This window comes from Macrotis lagotis, chromosome X (genome assembly GCF_037893015.1).
Source record: "Macrotis lagotis isolate mMagLag1 chromosome X, bilby.v1.9.chrom.fasta, whole genome shotgun sequence".
NCBI classification, from domain to species: domain Eukaryota; kingdom Metazoa; phylum Chordata; class Mammalia; order Peramelemorphia; family Peramelidae; genus Macrotis; species Macrotis lagotis.
In genome coordinates, this window is record NC_133666.1 from 686,201,448 (window position 1) to 686,225,976 (window position 24,529).

The 24,529-nt window shown below is 40.2% G+C and overlaps 1 protein-coding gene across 1 annotated transcript in view; it reads left to right on the forward strand.

The window, feature by feature from the left end:
* The window catches only part of MYO18B (myosin XVIIIB), a 362,548-nt gene that overhangs the window by 248,223 nt on the left and 89,796 nt on the right, over positions 1-24,529 (forward strand). Inside the window, 5 exon segments of the mRNA XM_074206167.1 lie at positions 514-627; positions 1,725-1,841; positions 3,174-3,257; positions 4,039-4,176; positions 7,752-7,937. Coding sequence (XP_074062268.1) covers positions 514-627; positions 1,725-1,841; positions 3,174-3,257; positions 4,039-4,176; positions 7,752-7,937 — 639 coding nt within the window.

Sequence of the window (24,529 nt, forward strand, 5' to 3'; positions counted from 1 at the left end):
CCTTCCTTTCCTATCTGACTTTTTTGAACCAACAGCAAGAGTGGGGGCCCAGCCCTTGGGGGGGAGATGATTCTAGCCTCATACTCAGGAAACTGATGATTTGTTTTAAGGGCTGCCATTGCAGAGTGAGCGACAGTCAGTGGAGCAAGGCCTTCCTTCAAGAGCCATGCCCAAACTCATTTGCGGCTTTATTTCATGGTGCTGTAACCATTAAATTGAGAGTCGTTTTGACTGTAAAATAGAAACTAACTGCCGCGAGGGCAAAATAATTTTTTTTCAATTGCACTACAATGTAATTTAATAGGTGAAAACACTCAAGAGTTCACCGTAAATAATGTTGCTGGTGAAGGGTGGACTAGTGATGGGAGGGGGGTTAATTTGAGGCAGCTTTGAAAATGGGAGGAGGTTGGATCTCACAGTGGTCTCTCTTCTCTTCCTTCCCCACCCCACACCCCCATGTTGATTCTCCTTCCCTCCCTCCCTTCCTCTCTCCCTCCTGTTTTCTTGGTACAGCTAGGAGAAAGTGAGGCCAAGTGTGCAGATGCTCAGAACACTCAGAAGCTTCTGGCCCAGGACCTAGAGAACATGCATAGTGAGCTGGAGAACATTACCAGGAACAAGAATCTGGTATTTATCTTCCACCCCCACCCCCAGCCCCACAGCACATGCATATATTCCCACACTATCAAAGGGATTCTTGAGTGAGTCAGTTCTGGAAATAGCCCAATGTCCATTGGCTCTGCTCCTTCCACCTAAGTTTATAAGTCAATTGAAAGATGCTGTACATCGAGCAAGTAGGAGAGGGTCTTGAAGATGTCATTGCACAGACTTTGTGTCAGCTGTTCTCTGACATCTGGAATGAGTAGTGAATAGCATGAAATGGCCTTGGAGCCAGGAAGACATGGGTTCAAATCTTGTCTCTGAAACATCCTGGGGGTGAGTCTGAGCAAGCATTTAACCTTTCTTGCTAATGCTTTTAAGACTGAGAATGAAATCTGGACAGAGATGGAATGGACCTACATCATGGAAGGACCTCCCTCATCTTGGGGGGAAATCACAGGCCCCATTTCAATTCCTAGGCTCTCTTTTCTCTGTGACACATCATGGTGGGGTGGGGACTCTGTTAGGATCTCTAGAGTTATGTCCAGAAACCAAACTCTGGAAGTCATGGCTATAGAAATGTCTACTGACTAAGTGCAGAGATGTTTATCACCACTGGACAGTCCTCTTGGTGAGGGTTGCTTTGACTATGGCCAAAAATTTAAAAAAAAGGTTTAAAAAGGGTACTGGGCTTCTGTAGTTATGGTGGCAGAGACAGCAAAGGAGGTAGAGGAAGTACTGAGAATCATCTGGTTTTAATTCTGTATGACAAAGTATAAAAAAGTGTATGTGTGGGGAACCAGTTTAACAAAATTAACCAAAAGATTAAGTCTCACATTATAGGCAGAGTTCCAAATCCATATAGATTACCACCTTGGCAAAGACAGAAAGTAGGTGTATCCCATACATCTCTTTTTTTTTGGTAGAGGGCTAAGTTTGGCCATTACAATTTCACAACTTTGAGCTTTGCTTCCAACTCCCTTATTTTAAAGGGGAGGAAACTACATACAGACAGAAGGGAACTCCTTGGTTACTAGTTCCCTGACCTTGCTTCCCCTAGCTTTCCCCCATCTCAGCCTGACTTTCCTTGTCATCTCAAGAGCTCCCCATCTTCATCCCACCAGGTTGATGAGCAACTTTACCGGCTGCAGCTGGAGAGATCTGACCTCCTGAAGCGTATTGATGAAGACCAGGAAGACCTGAATGAGCTAATGAAGAAACACAAAGCACTCATTGCCCAGGTAAGTGTGGGCGCAGTCAGAAGTCAGGGCTCCCAGTGTGGGCAGATAGCCATCTGGGCACACTCAGGACCCGGAAGAATGGAGATCTGCACCATGTTTGCAGGAAGAAAATCAACCTTGACTAATTACTATCCATGGGCCAGGCATTGTGGGAAGCACCTTACAAATATTATCTGAGTCCATTGAGACAAAAACCCTGTGAGATAGATGCTACTTATTCCCATTTTACAGATGAGGAAATTGAGGTAGACAGATATGAAGTGACGTGCCAGGATTACTTAACTAGTAAGTATTAGAGTTTAGACGTTAATTCAGGTCTTCCTGACTCTAAGTGCAATGCTCTAACCATTATAGCACCTAGTTACACATTATCTAATCTTATGATTGCACCAATCCATTTTCATTTCTCTGTTTTCTTTCTGTGGTCTTTCTTTTTTCCTTCCTTCTCTCTCTCCACTCTCTCATCTATTTTCTTTCTTCCCTTCCCTTTCTCTTTTCCTCCCTCCTCTTATTCTTTTCTTTCTTTTTCTCTTTGTCTCCTTTTTCTTCTTTCTTCTTCCTCCTCCTCCTCCTCCTCCTTTGTCTTCTTCCTCTTCTTCCCCCTCTGTCTGCCTCTGATTCTGTCTCTGTCTCTCTTCCATATATATTTCAACAAACATTTATTAAACTCTTATAAGGCATTTCTCTAGGTTCTGTAGATACAAAGACATATGAAATTATGTCTGCCCTTATGGAATTTACAGTCAATTGGAATATCCCTCTCTGAGTTACCTGGTGATGTTTTCCTTCTTGGGTGGCTGTTCCTGGTATACTGAGTCCCCTGTCATTCTTTGGATTTTGGGGGGCATGTGAGAAAGTAAGGGATGGTTGACACTTGGTCATGGATTAGGAGGCTCTAAAAAACACTTTCACATCTATGAGCCTCACTGTTTTCATTGGTACCAATAAAGGAGCTAGACTAGACCAGTAGCTCCTCCCTTTTTTTCTATCATAGGTCCCTTTGGCAGGCAGTGTAGTGAAGCCTTTATATTCCTCAGAACTATGTTTTAAAATGCTTAAAATGCATAGTATTAAAAATAAATAAAAGTATAGCCTGTATGTATCCCATTCCCACTAGAGGCAGCTTGGTGGTACAGTGGATAGAGCCTGCTTGGTACTTACTAGCTGTGTGGTCTGGAACAAGTCACTCTGTGCCTCAATATCCACATCTGTAAAATGGGGATAATAATAGACCTTAAATCATACCTATAAAACTCAGGGGATGTCCTGAGGTGGGAGAGAGGTAGGTGAGCAGCCAGACTCCCAGTCTGATGTTGTTTTGTGTCTTGCCAGTCTTCCCAAGACATTGTGCAGATTCAAGAATTACAGCTGAGCCTGGAAGAAACAAAGAAAGAGAAGCAAAGTCTCCAGGAAAAGGTAAATTTTCCTTGGCCCAACCCTGGGTCTGCTCTTGGGATAGGAGGAGAGAGGCAAGGAAGGTCTTGAGCTCTACTGCCCCCCCCCCCCCCCCCCCCGCCCAGAGAGTATAGCCAGGCCAGAATGTTTTATGTGAACAAAGTCAGAAAATACACTCTGGCCAAATTGTTGCCTTAAGCAGCTAATCATTGCCTTAAACAGACTACCCAGACCACAGAAGGGAATATATAACAACTGGGGTTTTATCCATGTGTACATTAATGCATATATGTATTCATAGTAACCTTTGAAATTGTAGATGGCACAAACCTGTGTGAGATAGAAAGTACATTAGATGACAGTCAGTATAGCTGTACCACACCCAAAGATTATCACAAGTCATCTAAGATGGACATGTATAGGGGGAAAATATAAAACTTTGAGCTTGGGTTCAAAAAGTCAACTTTACTAATTAGAGGAGACCTGCTTCATCAACATTTTGCCTGAAAATTATTTGGGCGTCTTAATGGATCCCAAGGTCCACTGCCCTCTAGGATAGATAGTCATCCTCATAGCTGATGCAAACTGGTAAGAAGCATTGCATGCAGGGGAATGAGGGTTGGGCTCTGCTTTCTCTTGAGATCCCAACTGGAGCACTAAGGGTCCAGTCATGGTCATGAGCAGTGGGGGCAGATGGGACAAGAACACTGTCCATAGATTTGCAGTATTTCTGAGTTGAAAGTCTCAGAATTTCAGCTAATTGATGGTCTCTGGTTTTCCCTGATATCCTCCCTGGCCACAGCTGCATAGTGCTCATTCCCGCATCCAGCATCTGGAGAAGACAACAGTGGATCGTAACATTGTCTGCCGCCAGGAAGCAGTGATCTGTGACCTGGAGAACAAGTTGGAGTTCCACAAAGTGCAGATTAAGAGATTTGAGGTGGGGTCTGATTGTTGCCTCAAAGACACTCCAAAGGGTGGAATGGAGAATTCGTAATGTCTGGAGGGACCATCGAGACTGTCTTGTCCAAATGTTCCCTCTTCCAAAAGGGGATGTAAGGGCAGGGGAAGAGGGAAGTGACTTGACCAGGTTCTTATAGCAATTCTTGGCATCAACAATAGTGGTATTGGTGCTTGGTAAATAATGGAGGAGAAGGGAGGAGGAAGATAATGTGATAAAGTCATTATTAAGCATTCACTGTGGTCCAAAAAAAGGTGCTAAATGCTGGGGTTACAAATACAAGGGGAGGCAACTCCCAGGGAGGGAAGATAACAATACCTGGGGATACTGCTGGAGAGCTTGGGACAAGGAATGCATGACTTTATTTTATTTTATGATCTGACATTGAGAAAAATCACTTCTTTATGGAATTTATGAGACCTTAAAATGATGAATCAGGAAAGGCAGAATGGACTGTCCACATTTAACGTTCTATGTTCTCTTAAAATTTGCTTCTGACTCTTCACATTCCCTATTCTAAAGCCCCTCCCAGCTCTGACATCTCCTATTCTAAGGCCTCTCCCAGCCCTAACTTCCCTGTTCCAAGGTCCTCCCAGTCCTGACATTCCCTGTTCTAAGTCCTTCCAGATCTCATGTTCTATGACTAAGAATTGGTCATGATCCTTGGGCTGGTATCCCCGCTTTGGGGCCCTTATTTGCCCTCTCACCCTCTCTCTAGCTCTCTCTTTTGAATGGCTTAAGGTAGTAATATACACAAGACTTTGGTCTTGCATTTTCCCCATGACCTACACCCTCATGCTTGCACAAAAGTTTTACACTTTGATGTTGACTTGTCCCAGGTTTGTTGATTGACTACCCAGTTTTCCACAATAACCACTGAATTTGGTCATCCTCCAAACTTTTCCTCTTCCTTCCCCTTCTGTACCATCCAGTCATCGACAAGTCTTGTTGATTCTCCCTCTCTTCAATCTTGTCCCCTCCTCTTCTCTGCCCCAGAGTCAGTCATCCAGTCTAGGTGACCATGGGCTCTCTTCCTGACAACATCCTTTTTAGTATACCTTGCTCCCCTATGGTTCCCCATCCCACTTTCTATGTTCCAATCCAACTGAACTAGTATATGTTCCTTGAAGGAAACATCTCTTAGCCTCCTTCTAGACTTTTGCATAAGCCTGTATGCTCTCCTCACTCCATCCCACCATTTTTGAGTGGTCTATTTCTCTTTCCATTCTTGTAGTTACTTTCCTGTGTATATGGTGAATTTCATTTAAATGATCTCTATTCAGTGCTAATTGTATTTCAGGCTCTATGCTGAGCTATGGGATATGAAAAAAAAACTAAAATAAACAACATCTTCTTGGGGGAAAAGACATAGACAATTTAGATCTGCCATTTTTACAGAATAAACACAAAGTAATTTTGATTATGATAAGAGCACTAACAATGGAAGAAATGAAGAAGATAGCACGTGGCTTCTGAGCTGGGCTTTGAAGCTATGGATTCCAGAATGTGATTGGAATGAGGGCAAACATTTCTTTTTTTGCTTTTTTGCTTTGTTTTCTCTTTTGCATTTAAAAAAATTTAGTATTTTATTTTCTCCCAGTTACATGTTAAAATCATTTTTAACATGTTTTAAAATTTTGAATTCCTAATTCTCTCCCTTCCTCCCTTCCCACCCTGCCCCCTTATAAAATAAAGCAAGCAATTTAATATAGGTCATAAACACCTAGTCATGCAAAATATTTCCATAAATGTTGTAAAAGAAAATATAGACCAAAAAACCTTCAAGAAAAATAAAACAAAAGTCTGCTTTCATCTGTATCCATTATTTGTTTCCCTGGAGATGGATAGCATTTTTCATCATGAATTCTTCAGAGTTGTCTTGCAGCTTTGTATTGTTGAGAATAGTAAAGTCATTCACAGCTGATCTTAGGATTTTGCTGTTACTTTGTTCACAGTACATTTCACTTTGCATAAGCTCAAAGAAATCTTTCCAAGGTTCTCTGAGATTATCCTGCTCATCATTTCTTATAGCAAGATAGTATTCCATCATAACCACATACCATAATTTAAGCAGCTATTCTCCAATTAATGGGCATCCCCTTAATATAAAATACTATGGAGGGTAAGTATTTCAAGACTGGTGAATGTTCTGTACAAAGGCTTGGAGGTAAGAGATTGGTTATTCTGTGCAATGACAAGTACAAAGCCCAGATTGGCTGAATAGTGGATATGGAAGGGGGTCATTCAAAGTATGGTATTATGCCTACCTTCTACTAAAATATATTCTTCTTGAAGTCAGGACTTCTTTCTTGTCTTTGGATATCCACTGCTTAATAAATACTTGTTGAATTGAGTGAAATTTAATATAATTTTATTTTTTGTAGACTTTAAAAAATTTCAAAATATTTTTATGTTTGGCATCGCAGCTCATTTAAATTCAATTCAACATTTATTAAGGGCTTTCCAGTATGGATAGGTCAGTCTTGGAGGCAGGAAAATGTGGCTTCAAGGTTCTGACATATCCTGGTTGCCTTTCTCCAGACAAGGGGGCGAGTCTGTAGGCAGCTTTTGTTTAAAAAGTAAGGTCTCTTGACAACCTCTATTGGTGTAATTGGTCTTACCCTCACTGTAGAAATTCCTAGTCTGGACATCTCTGCACCACAGGTCATCCTCAGGGGATGGGGGATGTTAATTCATTTTGCTGTGGTTGAGATGAAAATACTCTCTTAGGTGGGGAGATAGATCTGAATTAGAATATCAGGGATATTTTTCTATAATCCTTTAAGGTTCTTTCTAGTTTGAAATCATTTTGTTGCATGTTGTTACCGAAGCAGTTGGAGTTAAATGATTTGTCCAAGGTCACACAACTAGTAAATATCAAATGTCTGGGGTAGGATTTGAACCCAGATTGTCCTGACTCCACGACCAGTGCTCTCTCCACTGTCTTTAGCTTTAAATCTATGATATATAAATCCTGTGTTTCTATCTAGCTGTCTATTATCTATCTTTTCCTACCTATCTGTTTCTTATGTATCTCTGTATCTACCTGTTCATTCATCCTTTCCTCTTATCTGCATGGAGGTAGATGGCTATCTACTCTCTGTTTGTCTCTAGTCCTTTCTTTATCTATCCAGTCATCTAGTTGCCTTATCTTCCTAACTACAGATCTGTTTGTTTCTATCCATCAGGATAGCTAGGGGGTGTCATAGTATACAGACTACCACGTTTGGAGTCAGGAAGTCATCTTTCTGAGTTCAAATCCTGTCTGACAGAATATGAAATATCCCGTGCCTATAACTCTCCTTCTCCTTCTCTCCCTTCCCCTGACTCCTCTTCCCCTTCCTCTGTCTTCTCTTCCTCCCCCTTTCTCCTGCCTATTATTGTGCAGATTAACTCCCCAATTCTTTTTTCTTTAGAATTTTTTAATTTTAACTAAGAAAAATAAGTGACCCCCTTCCTAAATAGATCCTCTCTCTCTCTCTCCTTGATTCCCACCCACCCCCAACCTTGCCTTGCCCTCTAGGACCTAATGGTCAGCTGTTCTACCTCCCTAGATGTTGGTGATTCGACTTCGAGACAGTATATTCAAGATGACTGAGGATCTGGAGAAGGCTGTGAACTCTGAGACTGCGCAGAAGGAGACCTGCCAGTATTATCAGAGGAGGATGGAGGAGATGAAAGCTGACATGGCACAGCTGATGAAGCAGGAGGAAGAGACCAGTCGGCGGTGCCTTGATCTGGTAAGTGGAGACTGCTCTCTCTCCCAGGTTACCAGCACATACATCCTCAATTCCACATAACTGGACATTTATGAACAATCCCTACTTTGAAAGAACTTTTGGTTTTCTTGAAATATGAGGGAGAGAACAAGTAGCTAGAACTTGTCAAACTGAAAAGGTAGAACCCCAATAGCTGAGGGATCAGAGAGGAAGGAAGTTGCCAATGAGTCTGATGCCAGTAGAATCTAGTGAGTTCCCTCACTGAATGGAAACACTAGTTTTAGCTCATACTTTGCTATTTATAAGCCAAGACTCGGAATGGCTAGCTGAAGCTTTTGTGGTCACTGGGTCTATTTTTTCTGCCTTCCCATTTCTGACTAGTTTCTCTGGTTTTTGCTATAAATGAATATGATGATGCTCAACCTAGTCCTTTGAAGGGATTACTGACAGTGTGACAGACTAAGCCCCTTGGTGCCTAATTGCCCCTCCCATGCCCCCTCCATCAGCTCTCAGCCCCACTAATCTTAGTAGTTTTGATGACCCCTTATCTTCTAGCATGTAGTATCATTTTCTCAGAGAAAATCAGCCTGTGTGCTAGAGATCGGCCCCAGGCCTCAAAACAATTGATGATTTCCTTTCCTATTCTATACAAGCTCTGGTTTTCACAACAGGTCTCTCACCAATTGGCCATCATATTTCACAGACCACTTTGGAAGTTGCTCCTGTGTCATCCAGGATGGTTTTACCTTTGACAAGCTCCTGGGGAAGGAGTGGTGATGGGGAAGGATTGAACTATTTTTTTGTGTGACACCCTGGTCATAGCACTAAGAAGTCTTTTGAAGAGTCCATGGTTGTCTGGGAAAGGCAGACAAACTCTGTTTCTCAGACATCAGCTTTGTAGTGGACCCAGGAAAGCTTGGCATCCCATGACTCAAGCCTGCCCCATTGGGTCCAAGTTGGACTTGAAGCTTGATGAGAGTCAAGTTTGATCTGAATCAACTGACGAATTGATCATTTATTTAGTAGTTACTAAGACCAACATTCAGTCAAGATAAAAAGAAGGTTTAAATTCCATTTGGGGGGGAGTCCTAGACACAGATAAGCAGATATAAAAATTTAGAGTGTAAATACAAAGTCAGTTGAGTAGAAAGGTGCTGACAGCTGAGGAGGCAGGGAATGCCCTTCTCTTGCAGGAGAGATCCCTCAAACCATGTAAAGGGAGTGGATTGTGATGTACAAAAAATAGAAAGTCTACATTTGGCTTTTCTACCCTCGTGGTCCCTCTGTGGGACTTTCATTAAAGGAGGAAGAGAGTAGACACATTAGAGTAAGTTTCTTTCCTTTTAAAACAGTGATGGGGCAGCTAGGTGAATACAGCATTGGTCTTGAAGTCAGGAGTAGCTGAGTTCAATGAGCCTCAGACACTTAATAATTACCTGTGTGACCTTGAGCAAGTCACTTAACCCCATTGCACTGCAAAAAAAACCCCAAAGCCAAAACCAAAAATAAAATAAAATAAAATAAAAACAACCCAGTGATGGTGCATGTTCTTTTCCTTATTTCCTTTTCAGTCTTCCAGCTTTGGTACAGCTGATAATGAATGGTGACCACCTGCATGAGAGGGGCCAAAAAGGCCAGTAGATGATCAGGAGTCTCTTCTCAGCTTTGTCTGTACCAATGTGACCTTCTGCTCAATCTGGCATGTAGAATGTCACCTTCCTAAACACAGAGACATTTCATCTTTGATTCATATAATTCCTTTCATGTCTAGAAGGACAAGATGTGTCATATAATGCATTTTTAGACACTTGAAACCTGACAAGGATTAGGTTTTTCTATTTCATCCTTCATCATTTTTTCTCTAGCTTGATCAAAATTCCATGGCATTCTAAAAACTTCTCTAATTAATAGCAAAAGAAAGGAAATGTTGTTCTATCCAAAAAGATCAAATGTGTCACATGACACAGGTTGCTCCTTCAAAATATTTTAAAATTCTAATGTTGGCTGAATTGAATGAAATGGCCCAAATCTGCTTCTCAGATGTCTGTGGCCTTACTGTTAGACAGTGATCTTTAAAGGAACTTGTGCAAAAGCAGTATCTCTCTCATCCATTCATCTGTCCATCCATCCACCATGAAATGTAGTATTCAGGATTAGCTAGGTGATAATAGGGCCATTCTCAGACCTTTTCAGCTGACACCAAGAGTACTGTAGATTTGGGAAACATCTAAAACTAAGGAAGCCTTAGTATTTCTGTCATGCATCCACCCATCTATCTTTCCATCAACCATGAAACATAGGATAAAGGAATAGATAGATGGTAGTAGTGATATTAGCTGCTCTGATTAAACGATGTCTTGAGTATTTTGCCTAACCCTGAGGTATAAGTGAGGGTAATGAACCCTTAGTGTCATTCATCCATCCATCCATGCATCCATCCATCCATCCATTCATCCATCCATCCATCCATCCATCCATCCATCCATCCATCCAAGGACCAAGAAACATTATTCTGTCATCTGGAGATCAGAGGAGGGCAGCCAGCTTGATGAAGTACTACAACATCATGTTGTATTTGGATCAAATGAAAGACCTGGGGATATTTAGCCTTGGACGGAAAGGAATTAGTGAGTAGACAATAACTGTCTTTAGGTATTTGAAAGACTGTCACGTTGAATAGAGGTTGGACTTGATCTGCTTGTTCCCAGGGGCAGACTAATGACAAAGTTGCAGAGAGGCAAATTGAGTTCTTATATTATGAAAACTTGCTGATGATTGTCATGGTTCAGTCTTTTAGTTGCATTTGACACTTCATGACCCCATTTAAAGTTTTATTTGGTAAGGATACTGGGGTGGTTTGCCATTTCCTTTCCCAATTCATTATACATATGAGGAAACCAAGGCAAACAGAGTGAAGTGACTTGCCCCAGGGTCATTCAGGAAGTATCTGGGGTCAGATTAAAACTCAGGAAAACGAGTCTTCTGGACTCCAGGCCAGGTGCTCTCTGCACTATAGTGCTATCTTCTTTTCCTCCTGATGACGAGCTATACAAAAGGATAGCGGCCTTAGGGGGTAGCAGTTTTCTTTACATTATAGTACTTAACAATATCCTTGTTGGACATTCTGTGGACAGAATTTCTGTACAGGTAAGTGTTGGGACTAAGTGACTAAGAGGTTTAATAGAAATCTGAGATTGTGTGATTATGAACAAATATTAACTGTATTCACAGCACCACTGCTCGGCATCATAAGGATAGCAAGAATTCAACCACAAAGAGATCAGAGAAGAAAAAAAGGACAAATATGTACATTTTTGGTATTGGCAAAGTTCTTGAAATGTAGATGGCACCCATCAACTGGGGGACAGTTGAACAAATTATGATATATCCCAAATGTAATGGGACACTATTGTGCCATAAGAAATGATAATGGAGATGGTATCAAAGAAATCTGGGAAGACTTATATGAGCTGCTGCAAAGAGTGAAGGGAGCAGAACTAGGAGAGTAATTTAAATAATAACACCATTTTAAAGAGAAACAACTTCAAGTGACTTTTGAACTCTAATGAAGTCTAATCAAGTCACCACAATTGCAGAGGTGGATTATATTACAAGTCTCCTGATAGAGAGATATGATGGACTTAGTGCAGACTGGGGCATATTTCTTTACCATGTGAATTCAGAAATGAGTTTTATTTGATGATGTGTTTTGATTATTAGGGCTTTCCTTTTCTTTTTTCAAGGGTAGGGGAGGAGGTAAGAAGGAGAGAAAATAGGTTTTCATTTATCCAAAAATATAATTAATGTCTTTTGAAAAGTTAGCCTCTGACTTTGACATTTAAAAATAGTCGAACACATTCCTTTGCCTTGGAGGAGCTTATAATCTAGTAAAATGGCATTTTCATGGGATAACAAAAAATGCACATGTAGTTAAATGAACATATGGCAAGAAAGACACACATACACTTAAATAAGAGGAGGCAATATATCATCTGATGGAAAGAGCCCTGGGCTGAGACAAGACACCTGGGTTCCAGATTCAGCTTTACCCCCTGTTTTGCTCTACAACCTTGGAATGAAGTCCCTTCTTCTCTCTGAATTTTTATAACATGAAGGGGTTCTTCTAAAAAATCCATGATTCTATTGCCTTAACAGGAAAACATAGGGGTGGCTAGGTGGCACAGTGGATAGAGCACCGGCCCTGGAGTCAGGAGTACCTGAGTTCAAATCTGGCCTCAGACACTTAATAATGACCTACCTCTGTGGCCTTGGGCAAACCACTTAACCCCATTTGCCTTGCAAAAAAACCCCTAAAAATAAAATAAAATAATAATAATAATAACAAAACATGCTGACATTGATAAGAGAGACTAAAAATAATGATGAGAGTAATAGGGTATTTCCTCACTGGGAGACCCTAATATCAAAGGTGACATATATGGGTGATGATGATTCTAAGTCGTGATATCTATAATCCTTATCTGAAACTGTGGCGTCATCTATGTGGTATATACCCTGGGTTGGAAATCCCGCCCCCCCCCCCCAGCCAGAGATGTGAATAGGTAAAATACTACTTGATCTAGAGACAGAAAGACCTTAGTTCAAATCTGGCCTTAGATATATGCATTGTATAATCCTGGGCATATCATTTTCCCTTCATTTGACTCAGCAGTTGTCTCCCAGGATTCTTATAGAGATAAAAATGAGAGAGTATTTTAAAAGTGCTTTTACAGAAATTCTATTATTATTATTATTGTTATTATTATTATTATTACTACTACTACTACTATACTACTTGGAGGCATTGAGATTCAATAATTTGCTGACGGTTACCCAGCTAGTACATAGCAGAAAAAATGCTTGAAGAAATCTTCTCAACTCCAATATTGACATATCTATCTACTAAAGTCATAGTAGTCAAGTAATAGTAATAGAAATGATGATGAAGATGATGGCAAATCACATTTCTTGAATTCTTTAAGTATTTCAAAAAGTTTTCATCAAAACACTCCCATTTAAGGTTGGTCATGCAGGAATTAATTTCCCCATTTGCTAGGATCAGAATCTGAGCATCCATGACTTGTCCAGGGTCATCTATTGTCAGCTGCAACATACCCTGAAGCTTCTGTCCCTAGGTCCAATATTCTTTCCATAGCATAGCAGTGATAAACCAAAGAGATCCATCTGTTCTGACTCTAAATCGTGTTCTTTCCATGATATTCTGCCCAATGGGTATTGGAGTCATAGAATGTCAGGGCCCAGCCCCCTCACAGTTTATACATTCAATTATTTTTTTTAAGTTTTTTGCAAGGCAAATGGGGTTAAGTAGCTTGCCCAAGGCCACACAGCTAGGTAATTATTATTAAGTGTCTGAGACCGGATTTGAACCTAGGTACTACTGACACCAAGGCTGATGCTTTATCCACTGCGCCACCTAGCAGCCCCTTACACATTCAATTATATGATGATTGGTCTCGAACCAAGAAAACCTCAGAAGTTATCTAGGACAGTCCTCTTATTTTACAGATGAGGAAATTGAAGCCCTGAACTTGTCCATAAGCATTTATTCAGAGTCTAAAATGTGCTAAAAACCATGGGGATACTAAGAAATGCAAAAAACAATCTCTTCTCTCAAGGAGCTCATAATCTAGGTTACTTCCTAGAAAGATAGAACTGGGATTTGAACTCAAGTCCTCTGCTTTGATTTTGTTATGATTCTGTGATAATCAGATCTCTTAGGGATTACTAGTCCTGTGTTTTCTCTTCTCTAAAGCTTATGGGTTGCAGTCACTATGTCCTTTTTCCACATCACAGGAGTCAGAGACAGGTTGCCCTGAAAAATCACCCTTCATTGAAAGGCTGAGAAATATCACAGGACCCTGGGATACAGTTTAGAAAAGAACAAAGGAGACAGATGTTGATGAATTTTTACTCTTCTATTCCTGCCCACTCCTTCCCTGGCCAAGTACATTTGTCACTGTTGCTTTGAGCTTCAAAGGCAGCATGTTGTTTCATGAGGCTGATTTACAGATTGTACCATGGTGCCACCACATCCCCATCACAATCCATTACCCCATCAATGAAACTTTCCTTCCTGGAAAAAAAGAAATAAGAAAGAATCTATTTCCCCATTAATTTTAGTAAATGCACTGTTGCCAGTGACTCTACTTGCCATTATGGAGAGAGAAATATTCTAGTCTTAAATCATCCAGTCCCTTTATCATCCTGGAGCTGAGACATTTTTATCCTTGGGCTAATTTGATGTTTTTTTGAGAGCCCTGGGAATCCATTGTTTCTGCCCTTATCTCCTGCCCTCCTTCCCTACCTCTACCCCAAAGTCTTGTTCAAGGTCACATAGGTAGGGACCAGAAGAGCCAATATCTCTATCCAGACACTAGGCATGCACAATTAATTAATGAAATAATCTCCACTCTCAAGAAGTTTGAATCCAACATGTATTAGTATACAGAGAATAAATAGAAAGAGAATACCTACTATATGATTCAGAGAAATACAGTGAAATAAGCTCTGAGACTCTGTGACTTGTGGATTTCGAGGATGGTGGTCAGATTGCCTCCTTAACCCCATCCATAGAGTCATTGATGAGTCCCAAGTATATTCCTTAAGTGAGAGGATTGGGTCCCTGTTGAGTTTTAGTTCCATGATCCTTTGATTTCAATTGGCTCTCTATCTCATGTCTTGGACAATTTTTTTTTTTGGTCATAGACTTAGAAATGGAAGAGACCTCAAAAGGCATTTGGTCTGATCCTTTCATTTCACAGAGGAAGAAACTCATGTTGAGAGGAGTGGAGTCTCTCACTTGTTTTCACTCAGTTAAAAAGTGTCAGAGCTAGGAGTGAATTTTACTTCTTGTATGCCCTAATATTTTGCTGTTTTCCAACCCCGATGTCTAGGTTGATTTGATTTTATAAGACATTTTCTGGATCCATAACAAAAAGTCTGCCTGGTCCTGAAGGTTTCTGTGAAGGTTAATCCTCTTACTCCTCCTCAATGGGAATAACCCAGAGCTAACCCTTATCTGAAGTAGGTCACACAACTAGCAAGTGTTTGAGCTCAGATTTGAATTCAGGTCTTCCTGACTCCATGTCTACTACTCTGACAGTTAGAGACAAGTTACCTATCTATATCTGGGAGGAATTTCCACCCCAGAAACTTTCCTACATTGGAACCAAAATCCCAGGTTCAAATAAGGAGTTATCATGGAAGTAAGATCCAAGCCATACTGTGGAAATAGTGCCCTCTGGGTAGATTTGGTTTCCATTTCCTTGTGGACATGATGGTGGCAATTTGAATAAGAGTGACCAGGATGGAGTAAGGGAGAGGTAGATAGCACTTAGTTTTGAGCAGCATGGATTAGCGTTAGGTCACATCCAGGCATAGATCACTGGGAATGTTAAAAAAAGATGAATCTGATCATTCTGCATTCAGACTGGCTTTGGAACTTGCAAAACTACTCTCGCTGGTGATTTGTCTTCTGCAAGTCTACACCTAGTGTTTGTGTGAAGATGAGTAATATTTCAGGCACCATCTAAACTTTGTAGGAGCCTCTCCTCCATCATTGTCTCCAGGTTATAAAGGTTTTTGAATGCCAAACAAAATTCTCCATATTTGTTTCTGCAGATCTGAGGGAGACATGGATGAGATGAGATGGAGTATGACAAACTCAAATCTGGGTTTCCATTTCTTTCTCTGTGAAACAAAGGGTTTAGATTAGATTCTTGGGCCCCCTTCAACTCTAAATCTGTGGTCTATGATCATATGATCCCCTTTAATAAATAATGTCATTCCAAGTGCAAGATGTTAGGCGACCCTTGGAAATATGGTCACATGGAACTAGGAATGGAGCAATTCAGGGCAGCTAGGTGGCACAGTGGATAGAGCACTGGCCCTGGAGTCAGGAGGACCTGAGTTCAAATCCAACCTCAGACACTTAATAATTGCCTAGCTATGTGACAAGTTACTTAAACCCATTGCCTTGCAAAAAACAAAAAAAAAAAAAAAAAAGAATGGAGGAATCCAAAGTGGTCTGGCCATTGATAGTTATATCCCTTTGCTAGGGCTCATTTTCTTCCTTTGTACTATGAAGGTGTTAGCCTAAGATTCTGTGACTCCTAATATGGAGAGTGATGCCTTCATTGTAACATTATTAGGGGTCTGCTTCGATCTGTATAACCAACTCTTCACTCATTCTCGGAGATCCCTCTAAGATTGAGGATCAGAGCTGCAAAATGATTAGTGTCCTGAGCCCCGTGGGCAGAGCTTACTATTGGGGGCTTGTTTTTCCAGCCTGTTTCTCAAGGGCTTTCTTTAACCTCAAATTTCCATGTATATCCTTGTTGCTGAAGAATAATCTCAGCAATATCACTCTCTTCTCAGCCTGAGAAATAGAGTGAGTAACCATTTGCCACCTAAGATTAATATAGAATGAATTACTTGAACCCCATGTGATATGGGATACAGCATAATTTTTGCCTGAGCCTCAGTTTTTCCATCTGTGAAATGAGTAAATTGTACTAAATACACCTTAAGGTTATTTCCAGCTCTGATTTTTCATGTTCTAAGGTCTCTTCACCCTCCTTCATTCAATGATGTCTATTCCATGAGATCTCCTATTATTCCTATCATTACTGATATCCCAGGTCTTAAAGCATCTCTGATATTCTGTGTTCTAAGGTGCTTCTCAGTTCTGATATTCTCTAGTCTTGGGGCCTTCCCACATCTAGCATACAGGTATTGCAGGGTCTGAATCTCCTTCAGGTTTGGACATTCCATATTCTAAGAGCCCACTCTGAATTCTGACCTTTTATGATCTAAATCCCTTTCCTGCTCTAATATTCCATATCCTAAATTCCATTCCATCTCAGAATTTTTTGTTCTAAAGGCCTCTTCCAGTTCTGACATTCCATGTTCTAAGCCTATATCCAATTCTGATATCCAATGATTCCTTATTAGCAATGAGATCCAAAGATTACAATACCTAGTTCAAGGAAGGCAGGCACATCCTCATTTCCTTCTCACAACAACCCTGTGAGGAAAGGCAATTAACTCAGGAGTGTATAGGCAGTCAATGACCCAGAGTTTCACAACTAGTTATTGGGAAAGCCCATTAGTTCAATTTGATTACCAATAGAGACTCAAACTTCTGCCTTCTGGCTCTTGCTTCTTTCCTCTATACCATCCAGCTTCTATTTTTTTTTCTCTTTGCCACTACCAACTCTGAACCACCCCCTCCCCATCAGACCTGGGAATATAGAGCTGATACTCAGCCAACATTTGTTGGATCCAGAGATAAAAATATACCAATAGCCAGTAGCTTAATGATTTCAAATTGCTTTGCACAAAGTAGGTTGTTTTTAATGATAGGCCCAAGAGCTAGAAAATTTGAATATTACCATACCCATTTTAGTGATGAAGAAACTGAATTTAATAGACCAGGCATTCAAGGAATGTCTGCTGAGATACAGAGGAAGGTGACTTCATTTCACACTGATTCAGCAAGTATCTACTCTGTGGTATAGTAATGGAGTCAGGAAGACTCAAGTTTGAACCCTGCCTCAGTCATTAGTAACTGACCAAATCACTTAAGCCTAGCCTCAGTTTTCTCTTCTGTAAAATGGAATAATGAAACACCCTATGTTATACAGTGGTAAGGGTTAAATGAGATGTTTTATGCAAAATGCTTTGCAAATCTTACAGAGCCGTGTAAATGATAGCGAATATAAGCTTTCTTGTTGCTATTACCTATTCTACACTTGTTTTGTTGTCCAGCCATTTTAAGTCATGTCCAACTCTTTGTGACTTAATTTGAGCTTTTTAGGCAAAGATACTGAAATGGTTTGCCACTTCCTTCACCAGGTCATTCTAAAGATAAGGAAACTGAAGCAAACAGGGTGGAAGTGACTTGCCTGGCATTATATAGTTAGTGTGTGTGGTCAGATTTGAACTCAGGTCTTCCTGACTCTTCTACCTACTTTATGTACTGTACTCCTATTCTATCTGCTGCACTGCCTAGCTCTCTAAGTGCTGGATATAAAAAAGAAAAAACTAACCATTCCCCTATTCTTGCCCAAGATCATGTGGTTCATAAGTGGGAGAGTGTGATTATAAGTTGCTTGAATGTGGGAATTATTTTCAAGTTTGTCCTTGGATTCCCTGGCAGTGTCTGGAATATAGTGAATGCTTAATAAATGGTTGCCAATTGGTTGATTGAACTTGAGCTAAGCTCTGATTCCAGTGCCATTTCCCTCCCTTGGACACCACTTTGAGGTTTTTGCAAGGCAATGGGGTTAAGTAGCTTGCCCAAGGCCACACAGCTAGGTCATTATTAAGTGTCTGAGGCCGGATTTGAACTCAAGGACTCCTGACTCCAGGGCCAGTGCTCTATCCACTGAGCCACCTAGCTGCCCCTTGTACCTCACTTTAAATGAGTAGTTTTAAAAAAACAGATTCAGCTTCATGGAGAGCAAAGGACTCTGAATGTGGAATTTGGTTCAAATGGGGGCTCTGCCACTTCCTTTCATCTGATCTTAACCAAATGGTTTCACCTCAGAGAGTCTAAGTTTAGGGGTCATCTTCTACTCGAAAATCTTCATAAGGCCTTAGGAGAAGTTTTAGTGAAGAAGAAAGCTGAGAACTGAAGGAAGATTGAGGAGATCAGTCTTCTTAGTAGCAGAGTCAAAGGAAAGCAGTTCTTTCCTAGGATCACCAAGTCACGGACTCAGAGAGACCTAGAGGCTACTCTGCAGAAGAGTCTGATACCAAGCAGAATGGTGGGCATCCCTGCAGACTGGGTAGTTTTAATAATGCTTAAATAAAACATGGCAGCACGACTGTGATCTTCACACCCGGCCTGGCTTGTCAGCCGGCTGGGTGAGATCATAAATAGTTAATAGACAACCACTTATGGCCCTACTTCTGTTAAATCCAACATAAATTATAAATGGCCCATGAATTATTCACTTGGCGTTACTTTGGGTCGATTTTTCACCCTTGGGGGGAAAAAGAAATGAAAAGAAGAAACCACCCAAGTCCAGTGGGCAAAAATTTGGCATGTACTCTGTAAGACAAAAATCTTCATTAGATGAGAATTGGGAGACCAAGGCCAACAGTGGGTGACCTGGGCTGTGGAATGATTCTGTGTGCCAGAGAAGTCCAATATTGTGATTAAAAAAAACCCCCAAACTTCCCACCCTTCGCAACTGTCCATAGCCTCCAACTTTGTAACCTTACAGGATATTAGAATTGGATGGAATCTCAGAAACCATCTGGCCCAGCTCATATATGACCAAGAATCTTCTCTACAATATAATGGACCTATGATCATCCCTTGTTGGTTGGAGGTCCTCTAGTAAGGGGAAACATATTATGTGAAGCTGACCCTTAAATACAATTCAAGACTTTACCATGTGATGTCAGTGGTCTTCTTTGAAAATGAAGGATGAACAACACCAACAAAAACCTATTGTGTACTGAGCATAAAATCTTAAATTTAGACCAATCCACCCACCTTCTTAATTTTATAGATGAGAAAACTAAAAAGTGGGAGAAATTGGTTTGCTGAGGATCATGTGACTAGGAGGTATCTTATGTAAGATTTGAATTCAGACCTTCTGATTCCTAGTTCAGTGATCTATTTACTACCCCATCTAGGCAGTCCATTCCAGTTTGAGACAGCTTTGATTTTCAGATATCGTTATGACATTCTCATGGCCTGGGTCCATCTCATCTATTTCCATTCCCATGTTCAGAATCCATTGCTTAACTTCAAGCAAAGACTTTGAACCTACAATGCAAGGGCTCAAATTATTTCTTTGCATGAATGGATGGGAACTTTCAAGTATAAAAGTGAATTATTTTCACTGGGACTTGAGGTATTTAAGAAGACATTCCATATGGAGGGTATTTTCGGCCAGAGGCAGGGTGTAAATAACACCTTTTATGGTCCTCCCGACAAAAGATAGCTCTCCTAATTACAGCCATGTTATCACAGTGTGATCAGGAATGGTTCAACACATTAGAGACTCCATGTTTACAAACTGTTTTCACTTTCTGGTCTTAATGATCCCCATATTCTGGCTGAGGTGACAGTTGAGATGTAGGGAATTTATATACTTTGGTTTATAACAGCTGGATGGTGTCCTCCTTGTGTTTTCATAAAAGTTCCTCCATAAAAGAAGCATGGCCTTTAAAGGAGTTTTAGATGGTAGAAGAAGGGTAGTCTGAAAGAAAAAAAAAAGCCCTGCTTTTAGAGGTAGGATTTGATAGGTATGATGCTCATTTGTGGGATCGCAGAAAAGTTACTTCTCTTTGGGATAATGGATGGGAATCATTGGAATATTAGGGTATTATTGCTTCTTTAGGAACCCAAGTTTGTCTTATTTTATCCTAATGAGATCATAAACCACAGAACAATGCTATTCACCTGGATAGTCTATATGATCCTTGAGAAAAAAGAGAGCAACTTGCAGTGTAGGGAATTGTACCAGTGTTTAAGAATTATTTTGTGTCCTTTATGGTTTTTTCCTGCATATTTTGTGGGGTGAAATAAAAATTGTCCTATACATGACAAGTATTCCTAACTTGAGTGCTTCTATAGGAACTAGGGACCTTCGAAACTCATACCTATGGACGCCTAAACACAAGCTATAGTCTAAAGGGAACTCTGGATGGGAGCAAAATAGCCATGATTAATAGGACTGTCAACAAAATTGTACCCAATGTATACAATGTGCCGTCTTATCTGGATCTCATTTCCCCAACTGTAAAATGGGGATAATGACTAGCTCTCATTTGTCATGAGGAAGAACACTTTAGAAATGAATGAAATTACTTGAGTAATTCTTTTCTTTAATGGCTAATATTCCTATCCAAATTTCAGCTGAGACATACTCATCAAATGAGCTCCTTTAGGATGTGATATCTCGACTATCCAATTTATTATCAATAATGCACCTAAGGACTAATTGGCTTTTACTTCTTGACTCACAGATTTGTTTCTCAGTTGCAAACAGACCCTGGAGCAATGAATCAGGACCTACAAATGCTAATACCAATTACAAATAATGTTCTGGCTGGAAAGTCTAGAAGCTAAGGGGACAGATACTAATCTTGTCTCTCCCGAGACATCATCTATTGAACTTTTGTCGCTTGGTACTTGCTGGGAATTAGAGTAACTTGCCACTGCAAAGTTAATTACTTAATTTAAAAAAAATATTGATGGAATGGTGCAGGTGTACATTAAATTATTCAAATAAACCCTGTCCAAATTGAGTTAATTAGATTATACTCCATATAATCACGTTTGGGGCGTTTGGAAAGGTTAGTCTGCCAACTGCCAAGAAATCTTGTCTGAGAGAGAGAGAGATTGTTACAGGAACCTGAATTTTGAAAAAAATTTTTAAAAAGAAATGTTATATCATACATGGAATTTTGGGTTTGGTTTTAAGATTTACAATTTAGGGAAGTCATTGATTCACTAGAGAATGTTAAAGAGACTGACTAGGATAGTGAATGGGGCCTTGAATTCCTATTATAGGAAGTTGAGGAAAGTGGGAATCCTTGACCTAGAGTATAAAAGATTGAGGGTACTTGATAACTGTATTTGGTGAAGAGATGTCCCTTGAAAATGGGATGAAGCAGGGGTGTGCTGGTAAATGTTTACAATCAGCTTCATAAAAATAGTACTTTTAAGCTTAATCTACATTCCTGAGATTTTTTTCATCATTTTCTTTAGTCTAGACAAGCACACATTGATAATCAAATGTTGATTTGTAGTATTTTCTGATAACTGAGAAGTAAATCCCTTCATTGTTCAGATTAAAATTTAATCAAGATGGTGATTGGAAAACAGGGCATATAAAGTTAAGTTGTGGATTGGTTAATGAGTTACCAGCCCCAGGGATTTCATCTCAAAATAATGTTTTGAGCCAGAAGAAGATGGGGTGACATTTTAGGAAGCAGTGGAAAGATTCATTTGTTTGGAGGGAGGAGAGATCTGGGTTCGAATTCTACCTTTCATCCTTTGTGTCTATATGGCCTTATATAAGACATCTTTCTCTCTTCTGAGCCTTAGTTTTCCCCATTTTTAAAATGATGATAATGATGATTAATGCTGCTACTCCTCCTACTACCAATAATATTCATAATATTTGCATTATATCCTTCATAGGACTATTATAAATTCACATACTTCAATATTTCAGATATGTACAACTTCATCTGATGTGATATTTCCTCTGTTTATGCAGATGGCATCCTTCTGTGACTTAGCCATTAGTCTTTGATTTTCACAAGGCAATGGAGCTAAGTGACTTGCCCAAAGTCACACAGCTAGGTAATTACTGAGCTGTAATTAAGTGTATAAGGTCAGATTTGAACTCAGGTCCTCCTGACTCCAGGGCCAGTGGCTATCCACTGTGCCACCTAGATGCCCTGTCACTAGTCTTGAGAATGACTGTGCTTGAGAAGTTTTTTCTTCCTCTATTAGCCTGGATATGAGCCTCTATCACTCAGTCAAGATGGTCCTTTAGTCATGATAGCCCTTACCAAATCTCTTCAGTTGGGTAGAGACTTCCAAGACTTGGAATTCACTGGTACAGCCTTTGGGGACTCAAGGGCCATATCATCTTTATCTGAAGTCAAATATTAAAGTGTTATGGAAATCTGAGATACTTTCAAAGATTATCCTTTACAATTTCATGTAGTCATCTCTTTTTTTGCTATATTTTGTTACAGAAATGCTTGCTTTATTCCATAAATTAAAAATTGAGTAAACAATATTTTTTTAAAAAATAGAGTTACTGAATGAATGAAAAATATTAATCCTTACTGTTGGTTAAGCATGAAGAATGCAAATACAAGATTAAAATAGCCCTTTCCTTCGAGGACCATTCTAACAGTGGAGACAAAATATATAGGGCACTGGTGACCATGAAAAGGTCTAGAAAGTTCTTATGTCCATAGAGAGGCTGAGTAGAATACTAGGCAATTTATTAAAATGTCCTTTTCAGAGGCAATGGTAGAAGTGAAGGTTCATAGACTCAGGGTTAGAATGTCCCTTAGAAGCTATTTGCTCTACATTCTCCCTTAAGTCACAAAGTTAATAATGGAATCCAGTGTCTGGGACCACCCATTCCTCATGGTTCCACTTCCCATTTGACTATAATGAACAAATGATGAATGGCAAAAGCCAGGTCTCAGACCCAGGTCCTCTGACCAAAAAAAAAAAAAAATCATCTGATTCTGACTCTTTTATCATTCTTCCTACTATATTGTATTGCCTCAAAGGTGTGTAAATTAATGCTTGGACATGGGTCACCCTCTCCTCAGGTTTGCTTGACCACCTTCTCTTTAGGTTTTCTTGAGAACTTCTCCATTTTCTTCCTCTCCTGGATTTCTCCCCCCCGGTTGGTGTTTAACCTCCTTCCTCTAGGTCTCCCCTTCTTCTTGGTCTCGCTGTGCCCGCTTGCTTCCTCTCTGCTTGTTTTCCTATCACTGCTTAGTTTCCCCTTCTCATTTTGACTTGGGTTTTCTTCTTGTAAGTTTACATTTTCCCCTTTGCTTCCCATTGCTTGTTATCTCCATTATCTTGTATTTGACTTTACGAGGAGGGGGTAGTTTGGGAGATCATAGGAAGAAATAAATAAGAGAAAAATTCATCCTTTTTTTTAACCTCATGTCTGAGTTGAATGATAGAGCAAGCTCAATTTAGGACACTTTTTTTTAGGTTTTTTTTTTGCAAGGCAAATGGGATCAAATGGCTTGCCCAAGGCCACACAGCTAGGTAATTATTAAGTATCTGAGGCCAGATTTGAACTCAGGGACTCCTGACTCCAGGGCCAGTGCTCTATCCACTGCACCACCTAGCCTCCCCAATGTAGGACACTTCTATGAAGAATTGATTATTTAAGATATGCCCCCTGTTACTCAGACTCCTTTCAACTCTCTTCAATCCTAACCAGGTTTGATTTCTAGGCCCTTTGTACAGATAGCTTTAGTAAGACTAGACAAGTTCCAACATTCTAAGACCACTAGGTAGAACAATCTTAAGTTAGGATTGAGAGGGATCTTAAAATTCATCTGATCTAACCTGCTCCTCACTCTAAGAGTCTCTTCTCCAGATTCCTTGGCAGAGAGATTTTTTTTTTAGTTTTTTGTAAGGCAATGGGGTTAAGTGGCTTGCCCAAGGCCACACAGCTAGGCAATTATTAAGTGTCTGAGGTCGGATTTGAACCCAGATACTCCTGACTCCAAGGCCAGTGCTCTATCCACCTAGCCGCCCCAGTACAGGGGATGTTTAAGGATATTTATTGAATCAGAGTCATGTAGAACATCTCCCTTTTCCATAATTTTGCACAGGCTGTTCCTCTATACCTGGCACTCCTTCTTCATCTCTGCTTTCTAGAATGTCTAGCTTCTCACAAGACCCAGATCATGTGATACCTCCTTAGGAGGTCTGTCATTGTTAGATTTCATTTCATCTTCAAATGAGCCTATGCATTGTATACACTTGTATACACTTCCCCTCTCCCATAGCAAAGTTCCTAGAGGGCCAGGACTGTTTATTTTTTGTCTTTGTATCTCCAGTGCCCAGC